The 24,216-nt window shown below is 46.0% G+C and overlaps 1 protein-coding gene across 23 annotated transcripts in view; it reads right to left on the bottom strand.

Moving 5' to 3' along the window:
• celf4 (CUGBP, Elav-like family member 4) overlaps positions 1-24,216 on the bottom strand; it is a 1,524,235-nt gene that overhangs the window by 29,563 nt on the left and 1,470,456 nt on the right. For all 23 annotated transcript variants that reach the window (XR_011940282.1, XM_072497251.1, XM_072497244.1 and 20 more), the window contains one exon: positions 5,939-6,104. Coding sequence is in view for 22 of the 23 variants with exons in the window: in XM_072497251.1 (XP_072353352.1) it covers positions 5,977-6,104 (128 nt within the window). In the remaining variant the exon portion in view is untranslated. The remainder of the gene's footprint in view (positions 1-5,938; positions 6,105-24,216) is intronic.

Genomic DNA, 24,216 nt, shown 5'->3' on the forward strand with positions numbered 1-24,216 from the left:
GGAACAAATAGTTCTTACGCCGAACGTTCAAACATGATTCTTTTGTAAATAAAAGCAGAATGATGTGGATGCTGGAAATCTGAAATAAAACAGAAAATGGTGGAAAAACCTAACAGGTCTGGCAGCAGAGAGAAAGCTCTTTCTATAGATGTTGTGGTTTTCCAGCATTTTCTGTTTTTATTCCTTACAGTTAATATTCTGTCATTCCCATCAAGCAAGTTAATTTTTGGGGGCATTTTTTATTATACACTCAACTAATGTAGATTCACTCTCCTATCGCATTCATATAGGGAATGCTTTTCATAAATGGAATATTTTTCCCTTTATGGCATTCATTGGTAGCTTTAAGCTGAGCACTTCCATTCAAGTATATCAATGAGGTGGGGAGTTAAATTCTTTCCCAACAACGACTAGGAATTTCCTCAGAGCTGTGCCATCGTAAATTCGGAAAACAGTTCAGTATTCATGGCTACTGAGTGTGATCCTATTTGGTCTGGAAAACAGATGAAAACAGGGTTTTTGTTGCACTTCCAGTGCCTTTAAGATGGTGGAGTGAGAGAAACTTCAAATAAATGTCTGGTTAATGTATCTTAGCTCAATGTTAGAAATGCACAGTTGCACCAAAGTAATATTTTAATTTTACATTGCAGACATCTCTGAGTGACAATTTAATGTCAATTAATACCAAATATGAGAGCTGTGGGCCCACTCCCAGGACTAGGTACTCCATGCAACCTTCAGTAAATCATTTCATGGAGGACTGTTGCTGCCATTAGAGAGACTTTCATCTCATCCTTCTCGGATAGATTCAACAAGATCCCAGAGGTAAAAGGACCTACTGCGTTACTCAATCCATGTGAAGCTGTTAAGAACGAGCAGGATCTTGGTCAAATGGAGCGACAGCATTCAAAGATGGAGATTTAAAATAGTAAGCACTCAATCTTTAAGCCTGAATAAATGTGTTTTGCATTTCTTTGTGATATTCAATAACAAGGTTGTTCCAAAGTCAACTCCAGTCCAGATTGTCCCTGAAGTAGACAAATGGCAGCGGTGGCTCAGCTGCCCATTAACATCCAGCCTGATATTCCTTGGTATTTCTTTGGAAAGCAAAAGTAAACAAGTTGCATGCTAAGCAATCAATCCGTGAAGACACTTTTCATGTCCCTGTCTGTGTTGAAAGTTCTGGCTAACGTTTTTTTGTTTCTGAAATAAGACAAATTGCCTCCAATGCGTAACTCCAAGAGACCCAATTAACTCATAGCCAATCAAGTTGTGCTAATACTATATTGTGGATGCAATATCTGACTTTTTCAGTCAGACAGTTGGCTATTAAGCTGTGCTATCTCACACCAAAAGTCATGGACACATCATGCTAAGTGGTGGGGCTTGCTGCTTCTAAATCTAGCCAGGTGGGCCTTCAGATATACATTAAAAGAACAGTTACAACTGGTTGGCTATACAAATCAATACCAACATGGGGCTGGTTTAGCACAGGGCTAAATCGCTGGCTTTGAAAGCAGGCCAGCAGCACGGTTCAATTCCCGTACAAGCCTCCCCGAACAGGCGCCGGAATGTAGCGACTAGGGGCTTTTCACAGTAACTTCATTTGAAGGCTACTTGTGACAATAAGCGATTTTCATTTCATTTTCATTTTTTCATTTTCAGCAGCCTAGCCTCAAGAGCTAAGATGCGGTGCAGCATGAAGTTTAGTGACCTGACATGAGTGGATAAGGTCGGTGAACATATCCTCACAGACCATCTCCTACCTACTGCACCATTAGCATCACACACTGCTCCATTCAGTTGCACACCTTTCTTGCTTACCAACAATCTATTTCAATCATGACACAGACCTCACATTCATTCAGATGATTCACTTCACCGTCACACAGTTAGCATTTCTGGAAATTGCAGATTCATATTTCACAGCCTTGCACACACAATGCCAGATATTCAACTGCGACAGGCATATCACTGAAACACATTGCATCAAATTCACTGGCACACTTCCTCTCTATTGCAGGACAAGGCGGTCCATGATAGAGAGAGGCAAAACTTAACCAGTATGCATGGGTGTGTAGGGTGGGGTGGTGGGGGGGGGGAGGGGAGGGGAGTGCGGAGAGGAGGGTGCAGACACATGGGCACACAGCCATAGAGGAGAGAGTTCCAGAGATAATTGTAGTGCTAGACACATTTACAGTGGTCAGTTGCATAGTTGATACCATCGAGGGTTAAGGTATGTTACTGCCTCCTGCACCATCTCAAACCCCAATCCACCCTCATCCTGCAATCTTATGATTTGATTTGGTCATTCAGGTATGTGGGTGGAGGGCGGCACGGTGGCGCAGTGGTTAGCGCTGCTGCCTCACGGCACTGAGGGCATTCTTCCCGTGTCTGCATGGGTCTCACCCCCACAACACAAAGACGTGCAGGATAGGTGGATTGGCCACACTCAGTTTCCCCTCAATTGGGAAAAAAAAATTGTAAATGTATGAAAAAATTAAAAAGGTACGTGGGTGGCAATGAAGGAATGGTGATATATTTCCAAGTCAGGGTGGTGTGATTTTGAGGGGAACTTGCAGGTGGTGACGTTCCCATTTATCTACTGCCCTAGTCCTTCTAGGTGGTAGAGGTCACGGGTTTGGAAGGTGCTGTCGAGGGAGCCTTGGTGAGATGCAGTAGTGTATCTTGTGGATGATAAACATTGCTGCCACTGTGCATCAATGGTGGAGAGAGTGAATATTAAGGAAGTGTTGATCAAGTAAATACTTTGACCTGGATGGTGTTGAGCTTCTTGAACATTGTTGGAGCTGCACTCATCCAGGCAAGTGGAGAGTATTCCATTACATTCTTGACTCGTGCTTGTGGCTGGTTGGAGTCATACCTGCACAAAGGAAGATGGTTCTGGTGGTTGGAAGTCAATCATCTCAGTTCCAGGACATCACTGCAGGAGTTCCTCAGGGTAGTGTCCTAGGCTCAACCATCTTCAGCTGCTGCATCAATCACCTTCCATCCATCAATCACCTTCCATCCATCATCAGGTCAGAAGTGGGAATGTTTGCGGAAGACTGCACAATGTTCAGCACCATTCGCGAGTCCTCGGACATTGAAGCAGTCCATGTCTAAATGCAGCAAGACCTGGATAATATCCAGGCTTGGGCTGACAAGTGGCAAGTTATATTCGAGCCACACAAGTGCCTGGCAATTACCATCTCCAACAAGAGAGGATCTAATCATTGTGCCTTGACATTCAATGGCATTACCATCGCTGAATCCCCATAATCAACATCCATTGAACAGAAACTGAATGGGATTAGCCATATTAATACTGTGCAGGTTAGGAATCTTACGGCAAATAACTCACCACCTGACCCTCCCAAAACGTGTCCACCATTTACAAGACGAAAGTCAGGAGTGTAATGGAATACTCACCACTTGCCTGGATGAGTGCAGCTCCAGCAACACTCAAGAAGCTCGACACTATCCTGCTTGATTGCTTCCCATTCCACAAACATTCAAACCCTCCACCACTGATGAACAGTGGCAACAATGTGAACCATCTACAAGGTGCACTGAAGTAACTCTCCAAGATTCCTTAGCACCTTCCAAACCCATGATCACTACCACCTGGAAGGACAAGAGTAGCAGTTATCTGGGAACCCCACCACCTGGAGGGATCTATCCTCTTTGCCTTGGAGACCACAGGTGAGCGGCATTCAGTACTGGTCTCCACAAATGGGGACCAAAGGGAACGTCACTCGTGGGGTCTCCCAAGAGATCGGACGCCCCCAGGTGCATGAATTTTGGGCAGAGTAGTACACTGGCACTGCTGGTGTCACCTTGGCACCCTGGCACTGCCAGTCCCAGTAGGATGGAAATCACACCCCTGAAGAGCTGCTGACCAACCAGAAGCCAGCAGCACTACAGTTCTGGTAGCGCCCCATGAATGGTGGCCACTGCCGGTATTACACAGGCTTGCAGAAATGATCAACAATAGATCCTTAGGTGGACATAAGGAAGGACAGCATGGGGGTCAGGGGAAGGAGATCGCCAGCCATTGGGGAAGAGGGAATTGACAACAAGGCATGTGGGTGGCTTAATGTGGATTCACGTCTCCTGGGTGTTAGGTCCCTTGATTGGGCACAGAGTGTCTGAAGACAAGGGACTCCTGCTAGGCCACCCTCCACCCACTCCACCCAGAGATTGATTGGGGGAGGTGTGTAGGTGGCTGGGTCCCCAATCTGTGCCCTCCTGCCCAATCAATTGGCATCTCCCAACTTCAAAGACTGGTATACAGTCAGAAGGGAGACTTCACTATGAAGTCTCAAGGAATCAGGTCATACATGGGCTAGGAAACCTCCTGCTGATTACCATCTACTGCCCTCACTCGGCTGATGAATCAGTACTCCTCCATGTTAAACACCACTGGAAGAAGCACTGAGGGGAGCAAGGGCACAGTGCATCCTGCCTGGTGGACTTCAACATCCATCACAGAGTGACTCAGTACCACCACACATGACCAAGTTGGCCACATATGTGCCAGTCTGGGCATGTCACAGATGATGTGGGATGGGAACCAAAATAAAAAAAAGAACAACTTGTCCTCATCCTCACCAAACTACTTGTCACAGAAGTATTCATCCCTGACAATATTCGTAAGTGTGAACACTGCACAGTCCTTGTGGAGACAAGTCCCATCTTCACACTGACGGTATGCTCCATCGGGTTGTTTGGCACTACCACTGTGATAAAAGGGGTAGATTTAGAACAGATCTGCCAGCTCAAGACTGGGTACTCATAGGTGCGGTAGGCCAGCAATCTGTAACCTCATGGTCCGATATATCCCTCAGTCTAACTTCAATTCAGATGATCAACCGTGGTTCAATGAGGAATGCAGAAGAGCATGCCAGGGCAGTAACGGATATCTCTAAAAATAAGATGGCGATCTGGTGAATTCTTTGGCAGTTGTGATATTCTTTTTGCGCTGGCAACACACCCCCGCCCTTAGATTTCCCGGTGGTGTGGGGTGGCTTCAATGGGACATCCCATTGGCCAGCCAGGGGAAGAATCCTGCCGCCAGCGAACTGTGCACCACCGAGAAATCGTGGCTGGGGGACAAGAGAATCCCGCCCTAGGGCGTGCTCCAATGGCCACACTGCACCAGAAGAGCAGATCGCTAGGGTGCAGCGTGGCCGTTGAAAGCCGGGAAACGCTGCTCCCGGGACCTACCCAGCTCGCAACACCTCGCGTGATTCACTGCAATCTCGCAAGACGTTGTGATGTGATTCCTGCCCACGATCACTTTTAGCAAATCTGAATATTTGATCGAGTGCAGATTCCCGAGACACCTGAGGCTTTGGAATTCAACCCCATCATCTCAGAGTGCTGATCAGCACTGGGCCTGAGACACCTGCAAGACACCTGACATATTGGATGCTTAGGTGCGCACATTGCACCTATAAGACAGATGTGGTGCAACTAAGTTCATCAGTTGAATATAACCTGGATTGTTTAGAAATACAATTAAAGACATTTAATGAGGACACCCTGGTAAAAGTGATTTGTTCCATTCATTAGATCACCCCAGCTGAGCAATGCTGTGCTCTGAAGGTAGTTACCACCTAAGAAAATATTCCTGGGAAAATTCCTATTTACGTTCGCTGCATTAACTAGTGCTGGTTGTCCCTGAATTCAATATCTGTGATATTTACACTGGCCATTGTAGATGGTCATCCAATTTACAAAGAATTTGAACGTTAAAGACTATGGCAATGTTAGTTTCACGTCATTGTTCAGGTAAATTTTAGAATTGATAGTCATGAATATATCAGAAATATTCAAACAACAGGCACCAGAGGTTAAATTGTCAACCAGAATTTCTAAAATAAATACCATAATATATGCACCATTATACAAAGCTTGAAAGTGTGAAAATTACCTGTAATAGCTCTCAAGTCTCATTTGAGTTGGAACGGTTCAGTAAGGGCGGTTGGCATCTTTCGGCCTCTTCAGCTGTACTTTGAGTCTCTTCATGCCAATCTGAAAACCATTCATTGCCTGGATGGCAGCCTGGGCACTGGCAGGATTGTCAAAACTCACAAAACCTGCCAAAAACATTGGTTTTACAACTTCGTGGGCCAGGAAGAACTAATACAACAGTTCATGCTTGTATTGCATTACGACCTTGTGTTAACCCTTTGTTTTCGCCAGGCTGTTCTTTCCATTTAAAAAAAGCATTTCCACATTTAAACGGAAATATTCACTGGGGAAGCCAAAGAGTTTAAGTTCTGAAGCGTTCACGTCCCACAGGTTAAAATATCATGTTTACAAATGTTAACAATCTTGTGCCTGGTAATCACAATCTTTTTATATATAGGCTGGACCAAGTTAATTTCTGATTGTTTTCAAGGTTTTTGTGTCTGCTAAATAAATATAATTTAGCCAGAGGCAATGTTGCCCATTTTAAAATTGAGGTCAATGTTTTTTGCTAATGCAAAACTCGATATTCATGTTATTGCTGCTACAATTTGATATGGAGGAGTGCTGAAGGTGACTGGTCAACAGAGGAGGATAATGGAGCAAAGGAACAAAGTCCGGTTACAAAGCAAAATGAGGGACAAGTAACATTTAGGCAGGAGGAAAAGTGTTGCAGACTAAATTTGTTTTTGATGGTAAATCTTGCCTCAGGGATCAGGAATCAATCTGGTCCAACCGTACATGGTTACAAGATAAAATCTTATCACTTTATATCAGGGTGTGCAGAGATGAAAAGCATTTGGGGAGGTTTGTTTTGCTCAAACTGGATCAGCAAAATCAGAATCCAACTAAATACTTGGCCCTGGTTAGAAATAGGAGTAGGTCACAGAAATAAGAAATTGAGAATCTTTGGTGAATATGATCCTCCATCAACCCCCCCCCCCAAAATTTGATTAAAATGTTCAGTTTGACTCTTACCTTGTAAATGCATTTGCTGATTTTCACTGTTTAAATAAAAGTCATTTTAATCCAGGGCTACAGAAAAAGTGTCTGTGGAAAACACCAAACATTTAAGATTGCCAAAGTAATCTCACATGCCTAGTTATCATAAGCCAACCAATCTTCTGTTTGCCTGTAATTCTAATAGAACAATATTTTTAAATGAAGACCTTAACCTCACAGCTCGTTAAAAAACACATAGGATCATTGTTCCAGTCAGAGGCGATTAATAGTGAACAAAATGGCCTTATGTGCAATTCAATCTCTGGAGGCTGACTGTCTCATATTTTGTATTTAAAGTTCTGTTTTGTGCATGTGAATTTGCACACCGTTTAATTGGCTAGCTGACTAGAATTCATACTAAAATAAGAACAGAATAGAATTAAAATCTTCAGACAGGCAAAGTATTGTGAAATCAACCTCAACTAACTTTGATACTTCACTAGTAGATGTATTAAAAGTACGATATACTAATGTGACGCTTGTACAGAAAATATGGAGATTCTCATTGGTTTAGAATCAGACAGGATTTGCAACATACTTTCAAACATTATGTTCACAATGGGTAATGATTTCCTCTGGCCACAATATGTAGGAATATCACAAAGACACTCAAAAAGAATGACAAAAATATGATGATGTCACTTCTGCCATCATGTCCAACCTTCCTGTTGTGAATTTACTCCAATTTTATTTGTCTGTAAAATTAATTTGAATGCACTGCAGTGAGCAACGTGAGAAATCAAGGACTTCAGAGGTGGCGTTGCAATAACGTTCTTCACCTACATCTTATTAAGAGTAAAGTTGCTGTAGTCATAGGTGACCAGAGGCTACTTTCCCCTTTGAGGGGGAGAGCTGGCTGATGGTGATTTACCCTGAGGATCATCGCACCTCAGGTGAGGGGCAAGATTGAGAAGGTGGGACCTTCATGAATAGCCTCAGCCACTATGGGAATAGAACCCACACTGTTGGCCTCGCTTTCCATCATGAACCAGTTGTCCAGCCAACTGAGTTAAACCAGCCCCCAACTACATTTCCTGAGCAGATCAACATATAAGCATGAACCAAGTCATATAATCCAAATTTCAAATTGTTTCATAATGCTGAACTTAATCACTTAGAGAAAAATGTTTGAGAATGGACACACTCAACAACTATACTTGGTTTCCTGGAATATTCTAAGTTACCATGTTGGTTCAGGTGATATTCAAGCTTCCCTGGTAAGAGTAAAGTCACCATAGCCCCAGATGAACATAGGCTGCTTTCCCCTTTGAGGGGGAGAGCTGGCTGGTGGTGGTTTAACTTGATGATCACCACACCTCAGGTGATGGGAGAAGTTGAGAAGGCGGGATTAGATTCATGAATAACCTCATCCGGTATGGGAATTGAATCCGTGCTGCTGGCCTTGCTCTGCATCATGAACCAGCTGCTGAACCAAGGGAGCTAAACCAGCCCATAGCATCCCTGGTGGCAGCCATATCAAGGTGTTGGGTCCTGGGCATGTGGAGTCTAATATCTATTTAAGAATGCGCCTCTGAAGTTGGTTAGAATCTGAGCAGAACATGCATTAGGTGAACTCCCACAGGCACTTGTGGAATCTGCCAATGCGTCAATTAATATTTATTAAAAAAATTACCTCAATGTGGATTCAGAAGGAACAGAAATGCTCATTCTGGCTCCAGCGTGGCTGAGGGCCATTGAAATTCTGCCCTCGTGCCCCCACCCTCGTGGTGGTGTCCCATGACCTACCTGAATGCTAGTGCTGGCATCCCTGCCAAAGGATATCAATGAGGCGGCTTGACAGATGCCTGCATCTCAAAGGAATTACTCAATGAGGCCTCCGGCTAATTACGAATGTTGAAATCATCAATTTAAATGCATCCACCTGTGCCATTATTTTGCTGTGTAAGAGGGGACATTTAACCTGTCAATGTGCATAGGCTTTTGAGTGAGCAGTATGCAAAATGCTGAAAAGTGCCGACTTTCACCTTTAATCTGAGTGTGATCTGTAGCATGTGGGAAGCCCTGTAGGATAGGCGTTTCGGCAGTTTAAACAGGTAAAGTGCTAATTATCACCTCTTGCAACCCTGAATTCTGCCTATACCTGAGAGTGCATAGGTTGCCTGGGCATCTAGGAACTCATCAGGTAAAACAAGAAGTGAAGGGAATGGGATTTGAGTTGCCTGATAAAGTGACAGGTAATTATTGAGATCTGACACCTCTTTCCCGGTCTTGGAGAAAGTTCTTGGCTGACAAAACTTGTGAGAATATGCTTTCATTGCTTTGGAGGTCATTCCTACAACCTTAGAGTCTGCGTTAATTGATCTGCACTTCCCAACTGTCAACCTTTAGATCCACACGGGATCCACTCCTGCTGCTCCATCTTGGACCTCAGATGAGGAACAAGGACAGCAGCAGCTGCATTCTCATCAACAACCTGATGATCCACAGGAGCGAGAGCCTGAACACAGAACTCCAGCTCACAGGAGGTGATACCCCCAACACAGGTAAACAGTCAGAAGATAAGCTTCCCGGACATGGCTGAGCACCAGCACCTCAGAAAGCTCAGAGTTTCCTGAAAGATAGTCACTGACATTTTCAGACTCCTGGAAGAAGATTTCCTGCCAAATGGGCCAGTTGGGCATATATTGCCAAAAGCAGTCAAGATCACCGTAGATTTTAACTTCATGCCCTCTTGTGCCTTCCAGCATTTGCAGCTGATATTTGTTGAATCTCACAATCTGCTGTCCGCGAGTGCATCTCAAAGGTTACGGATGTCATGTTTACCAGGCCTGGCATTTGTACATGTTTCACAACTGACGTGCCCAGACAGAAGGAACGGGCAATTGCTGCTCCGACAGGATTCCATTGGTGCAGGAAATCATTGACTTCTCACATGTAGCAATGAGGGTATTCCCAGAGGGAAGTCCCAGATCATTTGGGAGACTTAATCAACCAAAAGGGGTACTACTCCATCAATGTACAGCTCACTGCAACCACCGGAAGATCATCATGGATATCTGGGCAAGATTCCCACAAAGCTACCATGATATGTTCATTCTGCACCAGTGATGTTTCCCAGAGACACTCACATCTTGAAGTAGAGTCAGTGGATGGTTCCTTCTGAAAACCTGGCTCATGGATACCTATGAGCAGTCCAAGTACTGATGACCAGGAAAGGTATAAGAGAAGCCATATGTGCAGCAGCATTGTAATTGGGCAAGCATTCAGGATGTTGAAGATGCAATTTGGGAACAGATCTGGGGGCACTGGTCAGGTGGCGCGATCTGACGGCCGTGCTGCGTCCAACCTGGGAGGGAATGTAGCTGGTAAATCTCATGAGAGGCGTCTCGTGGGATTTACCCAGCTCATTACAGCTCATGAGATCTAACGGGATCTTGCGCGGCATCACAATCTGGGCAGGCCTCATATTTGCACATTGAAGCGAGTAGTTAGCCCACACCAGATCTACCCAGGACCTGGGATCGAATCCCCTTGCCTCGGAGACCCCGAGCCGGCGCCATTTAGCACTGGTCTCTACAAGCGTGGACAAGGCCTTCCTCGCTGAGGCCCAGAAAAAAACCCCGTTTAATAGTAGCGTAATTCTCAGCGCTGCAAACGTTGGGAAACACCCTACTAAACGAGTCGACACAGGACTCGGTTGTTTTGCCATTAAATTGTACCCAGGGTTTCCAGAATGCTTGTGGTTCACAGCTCCTTGCACTGCACACCTGGAGCTCCAGGAAAAGGAAGGTGCATCTTTGTATCTGAGGTGGAGCAGCTGGGTGTGCAGTTGCCCACGGGCGAAACCTCCTGGCTGTTTACACCAGCGGGATCTTCTGGTCCTGCCGACCGCACATCCCTTCTGCTGGTTTCCTGACGGCATGGAGTAGATTCAATGGGAAATCCATTTGACAGTGGTGAGACCAGGAGATCTCACTGCTGACCAATGGTGTGGGGAGGCCAGAGTTAAACTGAGGCAGTGCAGCCACCTGGCACATTAAATATGTTTCCTCTAAGTTGTATGGGTGTGCTGCCGTGATGCATTCCAGAATGTGACACATTGGGAACACCTGGAAACATTCTCAAGTATTCTGTGCCATGCAACAATCTTAGTAGATCTGCACGCTGCAAGACGCCATCAGAGGGTGGTGAATAGAAGGTTGAGGGAACATTAGTGAGCATCCCCAGGAGTCCCACAATCCACAATCCATCCATTTCACAGACACCCATTCTAGTTTTGAATTCATGTGCTACCATTCTTCACAGGTCAGAAGGCCATTTGGAAGGTCGCAGGCAATGGAGCAACAAATAATTTTTATGATGAATGAACATGAACAGAAATGTAATAGTTTATCACAGTGCCATACTACAAGTGAATACCCTTCTGCTGCAGTAAATCCTTTATCTTCCTTTTTTTTACTACTCCGAAATAGAGTTATCCTTGTGGCATTTCAGCAGAGCTAGACGACGGCTGCTCATGTCCCGACACTGCTCAGATACTGTTGGGTGAAGAAGTCCTCTGGGTTTTGGAGGCAGTGAGGTTCCCGGCGAGACCCACCCAAGACTATCCATTTGTGTCTATGCGGGGGGAAAACTCAGGCATTGTGGCAGAATCATAGAGTTTTACAGCACAGAAGGAGGCCATTCGACCCATCGTGACTGCACCGGCTCCCGAAAGAGGTAGGCCCATTCCCCAGCCCTAATTCCGTAGCCTCTATATTCATCACTTTCAAATATACATCCAGTTCTCTTTTGAAACCTCCTGTGGAATCCGCCTCCCACGTAGCGCATTCCAAATCCCAACAACTCTCTGAGTAAAGAAGTTTCTCCTTATCTCACTTCTAGCTCTCTTGCTGACTATCTTGAAATTGTGACCCATAGACACTGACTTACCAACTAGTGGAAACAAAATATCCTTCTTTACCCTGTCAAAATTTTGAACACCTCAATAAGATCACCTCTCAATTTCTGTTCCAAGGAGAACAAGCCCAATTTCTCCAATCTTTTCTTGTATCTAAAATTCCTCACTCCTGGTATAATTCTATTAAATCTCCTCTGCTTTCTCTCCAGGGCTTTAATATCCTTCCTTAAATAAGGTGCTCAGTGATTTGTGGAGGTGTAGCATCACTATCTTGCTTTTATACTCTATGCCCCTATTTATAAATGATGTGGAGATGCCGGTGTATTTATAAACCCAAGGATCTTATAAGCCTTCTTATTTTTTTAATAAATGTTTTATTGAAGTATTTCGTTGGCATTTCAACAGCAACAAAATCAACAATATACATAACAAAGAAAATATAAACATAGTGCAAATTCCACAAATTCCATCCCCCCCCTCCCACTGGTCTTGCCATTACTTACCCCCGTAACCTACGCTAACCTAACCCCCCCCCCCCCCCCCCCCACACACTTTTCTGCTGACGATTAGTTCTCTGCGAAGAAGTCGACGAATGGCTGCCACCTCCGGGCGAACCCCAGCAGAGACCCTCTCATGGCGAACTTAATTTTCTCCAGGCAGAGGAAGCCTGCCATGTCTGAAAGCCAGGTCTCCGATTTTGGGGGCCTTGAGTCCCTCCATGCCAGCAATATACGCCCCCGGGCTACCAGGGAAGCAAAGGCCAGAACATCTGCCTCTCTCTCCTTCTGGATTCCCGGGTCCTGCGATACCCCAAAAATCGCCACCTCCGGACTCATTGCCACCCTCATATTTAATACTGTGGACATGGTGTCGGCAAACCCCTGCCAAAATCCCCTCAGTTTAGGGCATACCCAGAACATGTGGACATGGTTCGCTGCCCGCACACTTCCGCACACCTATCCTCCACCCCAAAGAATCTATTCATCCGGGCCACTGTCATGTGAGCCCGGTGAACAACCTTAAATTGGATCAGGCTGAGTCTGGCACATGTTGCGGTAGCATTGACCCTTCCTAACACGTCCGCCCAGAGGCCGTCCTTAACTCCCCCCCCAACTCCTCCCACTTTCGCTTCAGCTTCTCGATTTGCATCTCCTCCGAACCCATAAGTTCTTTATATATGTCCGAGACGCTCCCCTCTCCTCCCATCCTCTAGAGACCACCCTATCCTGAAGCCCCCTTAGCGGCAGGAGTGGGAAGGTTGGTACCTGCTTCCGCAGAATGTTCCGTACCTGTAAATATCAGAATTAATTTCCCCCAGCCAATGCAAACTTCTCCTCCAGCGCCCTCATACTCGGGAAGCTACCTTCCAAGAACAAGTCCCCCATCCTCTCAATCCCAGCTCTCCGCCAAATTCGGAACCCCCCGTCCATCCTACCTGGGGCAAACCGATGGTTATCGCAGATTGGGGACCACACCGATGCCCCCTCTGCTCCTACATATCTCCGCCACTGCCCCCAGACTCTCAGGGCCGCCACCACCACTGGACTGGTGGAGTACTGCGCCGGTGGGAACAGCAGGGGCGCCGTCACCAATGCCCCCAAACATGTGCCCTTAAAAGAAGCCGCCTCCATGCGCACCCACGCCGGCTCACCCCCCACCAGCCACCTCCTCACCATGGCTATATTAGCCGCCCTGTAGTAATTGCTGAAATTCGGCAGCGCCAGCCCTCCATCCCTCCGACGCCGCTCGAGCATTGCCCTCTTCACCCGCGGGGACTTGCCCCCCCACAAAAAGCCCACGATAATCTTATTGATCTGCTTAAAAAAGGACCGCGGGATGAAGATGGGGAGGCACTGGAAGACGAATAGGCACCTCGGGAGGACCGTCATTTTTACTGACTGCACCCTACCCGCCAGAGACAACGGGAGCGCATCCCATCTCCGGAAATCCTCCATCTGGTCCACCAGCTGGGCCAAGTTCAATTTGTGTCGCCTGTCCCAATCCCTCACCACCTGAATACCCAAGTACCTGAAACTGTCCCCTACCACTCTAAACGGCAGTTCTCCCAGTCTCCTCTCCTGACCTCTCGCCTGAACCACAAACAACTCGCTCTTCCCCATATTAAGCTGATACCCCGAAAATCGGCCGAATTCCCATAAGATTCCCATAATTTCCCCCATCCCCTCCATTGGGTCTGAGACATTCAACAATAAGTCATTCGCATACAGTGAGACTCTGTGCTCCACCCCCCCGGACCAACCCTTTCCAGCCCCTTGAGGCCCTCAGAGTATTTGCCAGCTGCTCTATCGCCAGCGCAAACAGCAGTGGGGAGAGGGGACATACCTGTCTCGTCCCCCGGTGTAGCCTGAAATAGTCCGAAGTCGTCCTGCTTGTCCGTACACTAGCCACCGGAGCCCAGTACAGCAACCTAACCCAGTCAACAAAACCCCTTTCAAACCCGAACCACTCCAGCACCTCCCATAAGTAATCCCATTCGACCAGGTCGCAAGCTTTTTCCACGTCCATCACAACCACCACTTCAGCTTACCTACCTTCCGGGGGCATCATGATCACATTTAGCAACCTTCCTACCTTGGCCACCAGCTGCCTACCCTTAACGGACCCTGTCTGGTCCTCCCCTATAACGTCCGGTTCACGTCCTCAATCCTAGAGGCCAGATTTTGGCCAGAAATTTGGCATCCACGTTCAACAAGGATATCGGCCTATAAGAACCACACAGCTCCGGGTCCTTGTCCCTTTTCAGAATGAGCGAGATCATGGCCTGTGACATAGTCTGGGGCAGAACCCCTCTTTTCTTGGCCTCGTTAAAGACCTTCATCAGCACCGGCCCCAATATCACGGAGAACGTTTTATAGAACACGACTGGGTACCCGTCCGTTCCCGGGGCCTTACCGACTGCATGGCCTTCAAACCCTCCATTATCTCCTCCAGCCTGATCGGGGCCCCCAGCCCTTCTGCCAGCTCCCCATCCACCTTCGGGAAAGTCAGCCCATCCAAAAAGTGCCTCATCCCCTCTGGCTCCGCAGGGGGTTCCGACCTGTACAGCCTGCTATAAAATTCCCGAAAGGTCTTGCTCACCCCCGCCGAGTCCCCAACTAGGTTCCCATCCCCGTCAACAACTTTCCCTATTTCCCTAGCTGTCTCCCTTTTTCTGAGCTCCTATAAGCCTTCTTAACAACTGTATTAACTTGCGGGGCCACCTTCAGAGAATTATGCACTTGAACTCTAATGCCGCTCTGCTTCTGTACTCCCGTCAAAGTTGTACCATTGAGCCTATATTGTCTCCCTATATTTCTGCTGTCAGGATCCCACACATTTCTGCTACTGCTCCAGAATATCATCTTCATCGATGGCCCAAGGGTCCGCATCTGTATCCAGTTGAGAAGAGTCTTGGAGGTTTCTGTACCTCCAACATGGACTCTCCACTGCTGTACCTTTCTTCATGATCTACTCCTGCTCACTTGTAGAGTGCGTCGCTGAGCCATTATAGACAGTGTGCATGAATCCTGTGATGGCACACCTTCATAGAGGGTGACCTCCTCTGAGAAGTCTTCATCCTCCTCCAAAACCACCTCCCAAGGGATGCTTGAAGGACCTGTAGGAGATGAAAGACACGAATTAGAACTGACAAGGTGAGACGATTCTAAGTTATCATTGTGCACATTATCATATTTCATAGCTTGCTGACAAGTCAACATGAGCGAGTGTTGCATGTCAAGTGGTTGTGTGGTATTTAATACTCACCTGGTAGGTGGGAGACCCACATCCAGTCATGCTGAGACACAGCTTCCTCCAGTACTTTCCCCTCCGTATCCATCAAGGTGGTGATGACAGGAGGACCACCTCTGGTTTTCCTCCTCTACCTGGTGTTCTTGCTCACTTCACTTGCAAGGAGAGGAAGCAGAGAGCAATGAGAGTAAGAAATTGAATGTTTTGACAGAATGGAAGGACGACATTGGAGGAGGGTTGCTGTGGGTTTTGGGCGGGTTTCACATGAGAATAAGATGAGGGTGAGTGTCAGTGGTGGCTGGCCAGGTGGGGATGTGACGAGGTGCCCAGCAGAGAGGAATGGGTGCGTCTGCAAGGTGTATGCTCTGAGCAGTGATATGCAGGAGAAGCCATGGGAAGGCAGAACGAGGGGAGTTGGGGTTAGATGCACATCAGAATATAGTTGAATATGCCATGTCATCAGCTTTCCTGCTCTGATTAGGACATTGAACCACTCTGGCACTGTATCCAGGAGTGTGGCACCATGTTCCTGCTGCCGACTTCTTCAGCCATTTCCAACCCATCTGCTTGTTCTTGGAGGCAGTCTTCTTCCTCCTGGCTGCAGGGAACGGAACCCTCCTATGAGCCCGTATAGCCTACAGCATTGTGTCCAAAGACTCATTGCTGAAACATGGTGGTGCCTTGCTTCATTGTGCCTCCACCTTTATCTGCAAACCTTTAGCATACCTCACGCTTATCCTTGCATAGTCCCCTTACGTTGATGAGCTGAAATAGGTTGACACAGGTTGTCACCATGCCAACTCATTCCAGTCGGTGGGGGAAGACCAAAAATCAAACGTAAATGAAGGCTGCACCAAATAGCAATTGACAAGCGAGCTGCTGAAATTCTCAGCTTCTGGTGTGCTGTTAGGTCTCCTTGTGTGAGCAGGTAAGGAGGTTAAAATTAAACGCTAAGCACCTGTAACAGGAGAGGGCGCAAATCAAGGAAATTTGCAATTGCCATTGATTTGTCTGGGCGTAGGGTGGGGGTTGGTGGTGGTGTAGGTGATACGATGGTGCACACCGATACAAATCAATGTATGAGCAGAGTGCAGCAAAAAGTCTTGGGAAATTATGTCATGGCTTAGCTCACTCCTGCCAAAATTTCCTGGAACATTTATTATGTAAAATTAATTCAAAGTTGTGGATGCAGCATTCCAGTGGTGCAAGCATCAGGACACCCTGGTCCATTATTGTTGCACATTGGACCCTGGATTCCCACGCTCAAACCTTTAACAATATGGCGGCCATCATACTCCTGCTGTGTAATGTGTGTGTGTACACGCCACTCACAACATGGGTCATCTAGGTGCAAGACAGGCATGATGCCAATGAATTTTTCAGTCCCAGTATTTTTTAAATAACTACTTTTGCAAACTGTAGACGATCAATTAACGCATTAGCTGTTCTTGGAATACCAGCAAATAGTACATTGTTTAACTTCCCATTTATTTTTAGAGGAATGCCAGTTATTCATGTGGAAATCGATCAGTATTCTACTCAAAGTAGGCTCCAGAAGCACATCAATTGTAACATGGAACAATGATAGGACCAATCTGGAATTGTTCACCTTGTATTTGAAACAGGCTGAGCTTTATAGGATCACTTCGCCATAACGTTTGCAGACTGATTCACGCATGGAAATTGTGTTGGAGCCAGACATTATGGACCTATTCTCAATTCTTGTTATTTAGTTAAGCAAGAGTTAAACGATAAACACCAAAGCAAGAATGGCAACACAGTTAGAACGGCTAAAACGCTGAAAACTCCAATTGGGATTGAATGCACCATTTGTAACCTGTTGTCAAACCTTTGTGCACAATTGCTTCTAAAGGCTTTGTTTCTCTTCATTGCGTATTTTTACAATGAAATGCTTCTCGCATAAAGATGTTAATTATTGTTTTAATGTAGAGTACCCAATTATTTTTTTAAATTAAGGGGCAATTTAGCGTGGCCAATCCACCTAGCCTGCACATCTTTGGGTTGTCCACAAGGAGACACTAGGAGAATGTGCAAACTCCACACGGACAGTGACCCAGGGCCGGGATTTGAACCTGGGTGCTCAGTGCCGTAGGCAGCAGTGCTAACCACTGTGCCACCGTGCAGTCCGCATAAAGATGTTCATGGCACCATTTAAAGAGTCAAGCAATAATTAACCAGTCTTGATAGCACAATTCCTATTTCTGGTGAAAATGCAGATAAATCCTATGGACTGTTCAGAATGCACACAATGGACTTCTCTAATGGTGAGAAATCAAAGATCAATCGAAGCCACTTGGCCACAAATCTTATTTTTGATACACAGTAAAACCATGTCCTGGGGTAATGTTAGATGTGCTGAACTGCCCGACAAGTAATTATTTGGATTTTGGACAGTCCTCCATAGTCCTGTCTTTGGCGTTTCTAATTAAGTTGGCTATATTTCTTCTTAAGATTTACTTTGCTGAAACTGAATGACTTTGCAATAGTTTTGGCCAGTGATATTTTCCCCCATCTTGCAGCTTTGCTGACACCTGTTACATAAGCTGCAACAGTTCTCCCTAGATTAGGAATGGATCGGAACAAAGGTATGACTGGAGTGGAAGGTTGCCATTTCAAATTGACATAATGAGCTCTGATCAGTAAGGATATTCATGAACAACTTTTAAATCAGTAGAACTCTAACAGAGGCGAAAATGAGGGCAGTACATTTCAGGTTAAATCAATCTTGTTGATTGAAATACAAATATAACCACAATGCTGTTTTATTAAAATAACATGTATAATATTAATCAAAATAATTTATTCTCCCCTATCTTGCTAGCAGTGATTTTTCCCTATTTCAAATTCTAATAACCAATCCTTTCAATCTTGTGTTTCAATATTAAGAGACCTTAGGATGTAAATTAAAGCTAGTGATGATATACCATAAACACTTAACATGCTCATTAAAAATTATTTCTGTTATTTTAAAGGATGCCTTAACCTGGCGGGTAAATATTTTGGTTGAAATGATAGAGACAGCGAGCTTTTTATGACTATTCTTGACTATTCTATTAACTATTATTAAAACAAACTCTATTGTGATAGGAAATGGATTATTATAGTGAGTTAAATATTTCAAGCTGATGAAATACCATGCTTACAGATCTCTGGGAGAGCTGCTGGTACAGTATGTATTCAGCTCTCCATTACTGAAATTTGTACTGCGAAGAGGAAGTGTGATGCTTATTTGTAACACAAACCTTTCTCGCATTGCTTAAAATAAAAATGATTAAGGGGTAGTATAAAGCAGGAGGTTGGAAGAATTTTTCTATTACAAGGGGTTATTGGAATTTGAAATGCATCACTGCAAGTGGCAATTGAAGCTGAGTTAAGAAGGAATGCATGCTTAAAGAAAAATGTTGAATAGCATCAACAAAGAGCAGGGAGTTAGGATTAAACCTAATAGCTCTTTTGGAGGAGGAAGCACCAACACAGGCAGAATGGACCAAATGGCATTCTTGCATGCTGGAATCTTTATGAATCACTTGGTAAAAAATACAATTTAAAGGTAATGTGCAAATGCTTATTAATCCAAATAATATTTACCACTAACCCTATATTATCTTAATAGTTATAGTATATCAGAGTAGAAGTTGATCTATTGCATGAATCTAGCTGACATTCTGATGCTTGACATACACAGCTACTGCAAATGGATTATCAGAAGATGTAATATTAAATAAAGACTGACAAGAAAATTGCATGTGCAACAAAAGACAAATGAAATTTCTTGCAATATAGGACTACAACATTTCTATTTTTATGAGTTTTTAATGACTTTTTACAAAAATCAGAAATTGACCATGATATATTGTAGCATTAATGCAGGACTTGACGTATTAGTGCAATGGACTTGGCATTGTACTAAACACTATAAAGCATGGATAGAGAATGGTCTTTGATTCCTTTTTAAAAAGCCAGAGAGAATAATCTTAACTTCCCAGGATGAATGGGACATTAAAAGTAAAACTAAAATTAGGAAATATGACCCCAACCTGTATTTGACCTGACCCCCAACCCAAGAGGAGAGACCCAGTCTCTCCTTCCTTCCCTATGTACGGTATGCATTGTTTGTACAGCATTCAAGAAACAATACTTTTCACTGTATACTAATACATGTGACAACAATAAATCAAATCAAATTAAGTCAAGAGGTTGGATTTTTTAAGGGCAGGCAAGCAATCTGTTCTCAGTAGGTAGGCTGGTCACTAAACTTTTAAGTTGGCTGCATGCCTTCATTTTAACCCAAGGTATCATTTTAACACCTGAAGGCTGGGATTTCTGGATCATGGAACTACCAGCAGATGGAAAGAAGCAAGAATGATCAGATTTACAAGGTAATGTTTTCATTGCACTGTCTATGGGCAAAGAGGAGCAGGAGTCCTTCCCTCTGATGTAATAATCCTACCCTTCAAACACCCAGTGATAGGAGCCCTTATCTTTACCCTTCCACAATTTCAGATTCCATCTCCCCCCCCCCCCTCCCCCCCGGCCAACCAACCATAATGTTAGACTAAGCTGACATCTGCTGCTGGCCTGCTTTCGAGCCGAACAGACAGTTAGCCCAACTATCAGGCCAGAGACCTGTTGAAAACAATTTAAAATAGGTCCTGCTTTCAGTGCAGCAGGACCTGTGTGTCATGATATGCAGACATGCAGATAATGATATACAGACAGGCAGCTAATGAACACAGAGAACAGGACATGACCAATGAGCAGGCAGGACACTCAGGGGTGGTATCTCACTATAAAAGGCACGAGGCACTCACACTCCGCCTCTTTCCACTGGTGAACATCTACAGAGTGAGTCAGGGTGTATGTACAGTATCACACCTCCAGCACGTGGCTAAGAGCTAGTCTGGTTCAGTCAGACAGAGTAACCACACTTAGGTTAGCAGAGAGTCGAACTCATAGAGAACTGTGCTAGCTGTGCTATTGGTTCAATAAATCAGATTGAACCAACTTCAAGGTCTGGAGTATCTTTTGGTTAAAGCTGCATCCAGTTGCAGCCTGTGTTATCCCAGAGTACATACCACGACATGCTACCAGGGGACTGCTTAATCTAGGTGGTTTACCTCAGTCTGTTCCGTGACGACCAGTGAATGTATCCCGGCACCATGGAGAAGATTCAGGCTCCTCACCAGCTCAGGACCTCCGGCAATCTCAGTTCCAACTGGCGGACATTCAAGCAAAAGTTTCTGCTGTACATCGAAGCTTCAGACCTTGTGGGTGCGTCTGATGCAAGGAAGATCATGCTTCTCCTCTCAACAGCGGGTGGTCAAGCCATCGAACTCTTCAACTCTTTCCACTTCACCGAAGGCCAGGACAAGACAAAGTTTCAGACCATCCTGGACAAGTTTGACAGTCACTGTGAAGTGGACAACAATGAAATCTTCGAGCGCTACATAGTCACACAGCGTCTACAAGGTAAAGATGAATCTTTCAACTCCTTCTTAACTAACCTCCACCTGCTAGAGCTGTCCTGCAACTTTGGTGATATTGCTGACTCCATGATCAGAGACCAAATCGTTTTTGGAATTCGCTCTGATCCTCTGCGAGAGCAGCTACTGAAAATCAAGCATATGACCCTGCCAGTCGCGATTGAAACATGCACAGTGCATGAGCACGCCAAAAATCGCTATGCCTAGTACAGATCGGCTGAAAATGAGAAACTTGCCTCCCACGAGGCAGAGTGTGCAGGCCATCTCCCAGATGAAGCGCCTCAGCATTGATGAAAATGGCCATTTCGTGCTCCTTTCCCGGGACCCCACGCATGTGCGATGAGAACGGTATAATGAAGCGGCCGACGTTTTCTCTTCTAAAGCACAATACAAAACAGCATCAAGGAGTTGGCAGTTGAGTTTGAGTCAGCTGAAATGCTGCCAGCAGGAACTGAAGCTCACTTGAGAATTGGAGCTGGGATGGATCCCAAAATGCATCCAAAAGGGATAATAACGCAGCGGATCTAGAGTGTAAGCCAGGTGAGCAACCCTGAACCTGGGAGTCAATGGGGCACAGCCTGGAGTACGTGCCTGAAGTTGGAGCCCCTCGGATGATGGTCGAAAGCAGAGTAGGAATGAAAAGAGCGAATGAAGTCACAGTGAGAGAATTGAGCAAGCTTGAATTGTAGTCAGGAACTGGATGTGAAATGGGGCTGGATGGACATGAACGAGAGCAATCCTTAATCAGAGCCATATGAAATAACTTATGTAGAATCATATATTAAGACTAATAAAAAAATATTTAAATTTTTTTTAAAAATGAAGCGGCCGACACCCTCACTGCGCATGTGTGACGCCGCGCGGCGTGCCAGGACGCCGACGTCATGACGTGCTCGAACTGCGGCAACGCCCACTTAAAGAAACAGTGCCCTGCAAGAGGCGGGCGATGTTTAAACTGTGGGAAGCCTGGACACTATGCAGCCTTGTGCAGGTCTGCACCACCAGTCAGGGGCCAGCACTCCCAATTCCGACGACGGCGCGTTCAGAGTGTGCAACAACGATTACAGGATTCTGATCCTGGCAGCTAAACAGATCCAGAGGAAGAATGCCTGGACTCTGCCTACTGTGTGGGCATCATTACCAAATGTGAATATGCCACATCCAACTCATCACAAATTCAATCCATCCTTGCTGTGGATTCTGCGGACGAATGGCGTGCGATGATGCAGGTCAACCACTGCTCCATCCAGCTTAAGCTGGACACAGGTGCTTCTGCCAACCTCCTCTCACAGGCAGATTTCAAACGCATCAAGAAGCCCCCCCAAGGTACTTCCAGCAGCCTGCATGTTCCTGGGCTACAACGGAAATTCCATCACGGCACTGGGATCCTGCCATCTACTCGTCTCCAATCGGAGCACCCATGCACGGTTACGTTTTGAAATTGTCAAGCCAGACAGGGCATCCCTACTTGGCGCACATGCCTGCAAGCAGCTGAACCGCGTGCAGCGGGTTTACACAACAACATCCTCCAATGTGAATCTTCAGGCCGGCATTGACGACATCTTCGCTCAGTATCCGGATGTGTTCGACGGGATGGGCATGCTGCCATATCGATACAAGATTCTGCTATGACCTGATGCCAAACCAGTGGTCCACCCACCACGCCGGGTCCCGGCTTCGCTGAGGGAGCGCCTGAAGGCACAGCTCAAGGATCTTCAGCAACAGGGCATCATTTCCAAGGTAACTGAACCGACTGACTGGGTCAGCTCGATGGTATGTGTTAGAAAGCCTTCAGGAGACCTGCGCATCTGCATTAATCCCAAGGATCTCAATAAGAATATAATGCGTGAACATTACTCCATCCTGAAGCGGGAGGAACTCACCAGTGAGATGGCACACATACGTTTTTTCACCAAGTTAGATGCGTCACATGGATTTTGGCAAATCCAGCTGGATGAGTCCAGCAGAAGGCTCTGCACCTTCAACACACCGTTTGGCAGATACTGCGATAATCGCATGCCGTTTGGCATTGTCTCGGCATCGGAGATCTTCCATCGCATCATGGAGCAGATGATGAAGGGCATTGAAGGGGTTCATGTGTACGTGGACGACATCATCATATGGTCCACGACCCCTGAAGAGCATGTTTCCCATCTCCAGGAGGTATTCCACCGTGTCCATGCCAATGGCCTGAAGCTGAACAGGTCCAAATGTTGCTTTGGCATGTCGACACTCAAGTTCCTAGGTGACCAGATCTCTCAGCAGGGCGTATGCCCGGACGCAGACAAGGTCAAGGCCATCGAAGCCATGAAGGTCCCTGAAGACAAGAAGGCGGTGTTGCACTTCCTGGGCATGATCAATTTTCTGGGCAAGTTCATCACAAACCTGGCCTCACACAACACGGCCCTACGAAGCCTGGTGAAAAAGTCCACTGCCTTTGAATGGAAGGCAGCACATCAGGCAGAGTGGTTGGAGCTGAAAGCCAAGCTCACCACTGCACCCGTCTTGGCATTTTTTGACCCAGACAGGGAGACGAAGATCTCGACAGATGTGAGCCAGGGTGGCATCGGTGAGGTGCTGCTTCAACGCGATGACACTTCATCCTGGGCACTGGTAGCCTACGCATCGAGGGCCATGACGCCCACCGAAACAAGGTATGTGCAAATAGAGAAGGAATGCCTGGGTCTTCTCACTGGCATTCTCAAGTTTCACGACTATGTCTACGGCCTGCCGACATTCACTGTCGAGACGGATCATAGGCCTCTGGTCCACATTATCCACAAGGACCTGAATGACATAGCGCCTCGGTTGCAGCGCATCCTCCTCAAACTCAGAAGGTATGACTTTGACTTAGTGTACACGCCTGGCAAGGAGTTCATCATCGCTGATGCATTGTCCCGCTCCATCACATTGCCTAGTGAACCGCTGGAAATCATCCGGCAGATTGAATCACAGGTGCAGCTGTGTGCTAGCACCCTCCTGGCATCTGATGAGAAGGTGGTTCGTATCCACGAGGAGACAGCCAAAGACCTCCTCTTGCAGGGTGTCATGCACCACCTTGCCCATGGCTGGCTGAAAGGGCAGTGCCCTCAATTTTACAATGTAAAGGACAACGTGATGGTG

This window comes from Scyliorhinus torazame, chromosome 3 (assembly GCF_047496885.1).
Source record: "Scyliorhinus torazame isolate Kashiwa2021f chromosome 3, sScyTor2.1, whole genome shotgun sequence".
In the NCBI taxonomy this organism is placed as follows: Eukaryota; Metazoa; Chordata; class Chondrichthyes; order Carcharhiniformes; family Scyliorhinidae; genus Scyliorhinus; species Scyliorhinus torazame.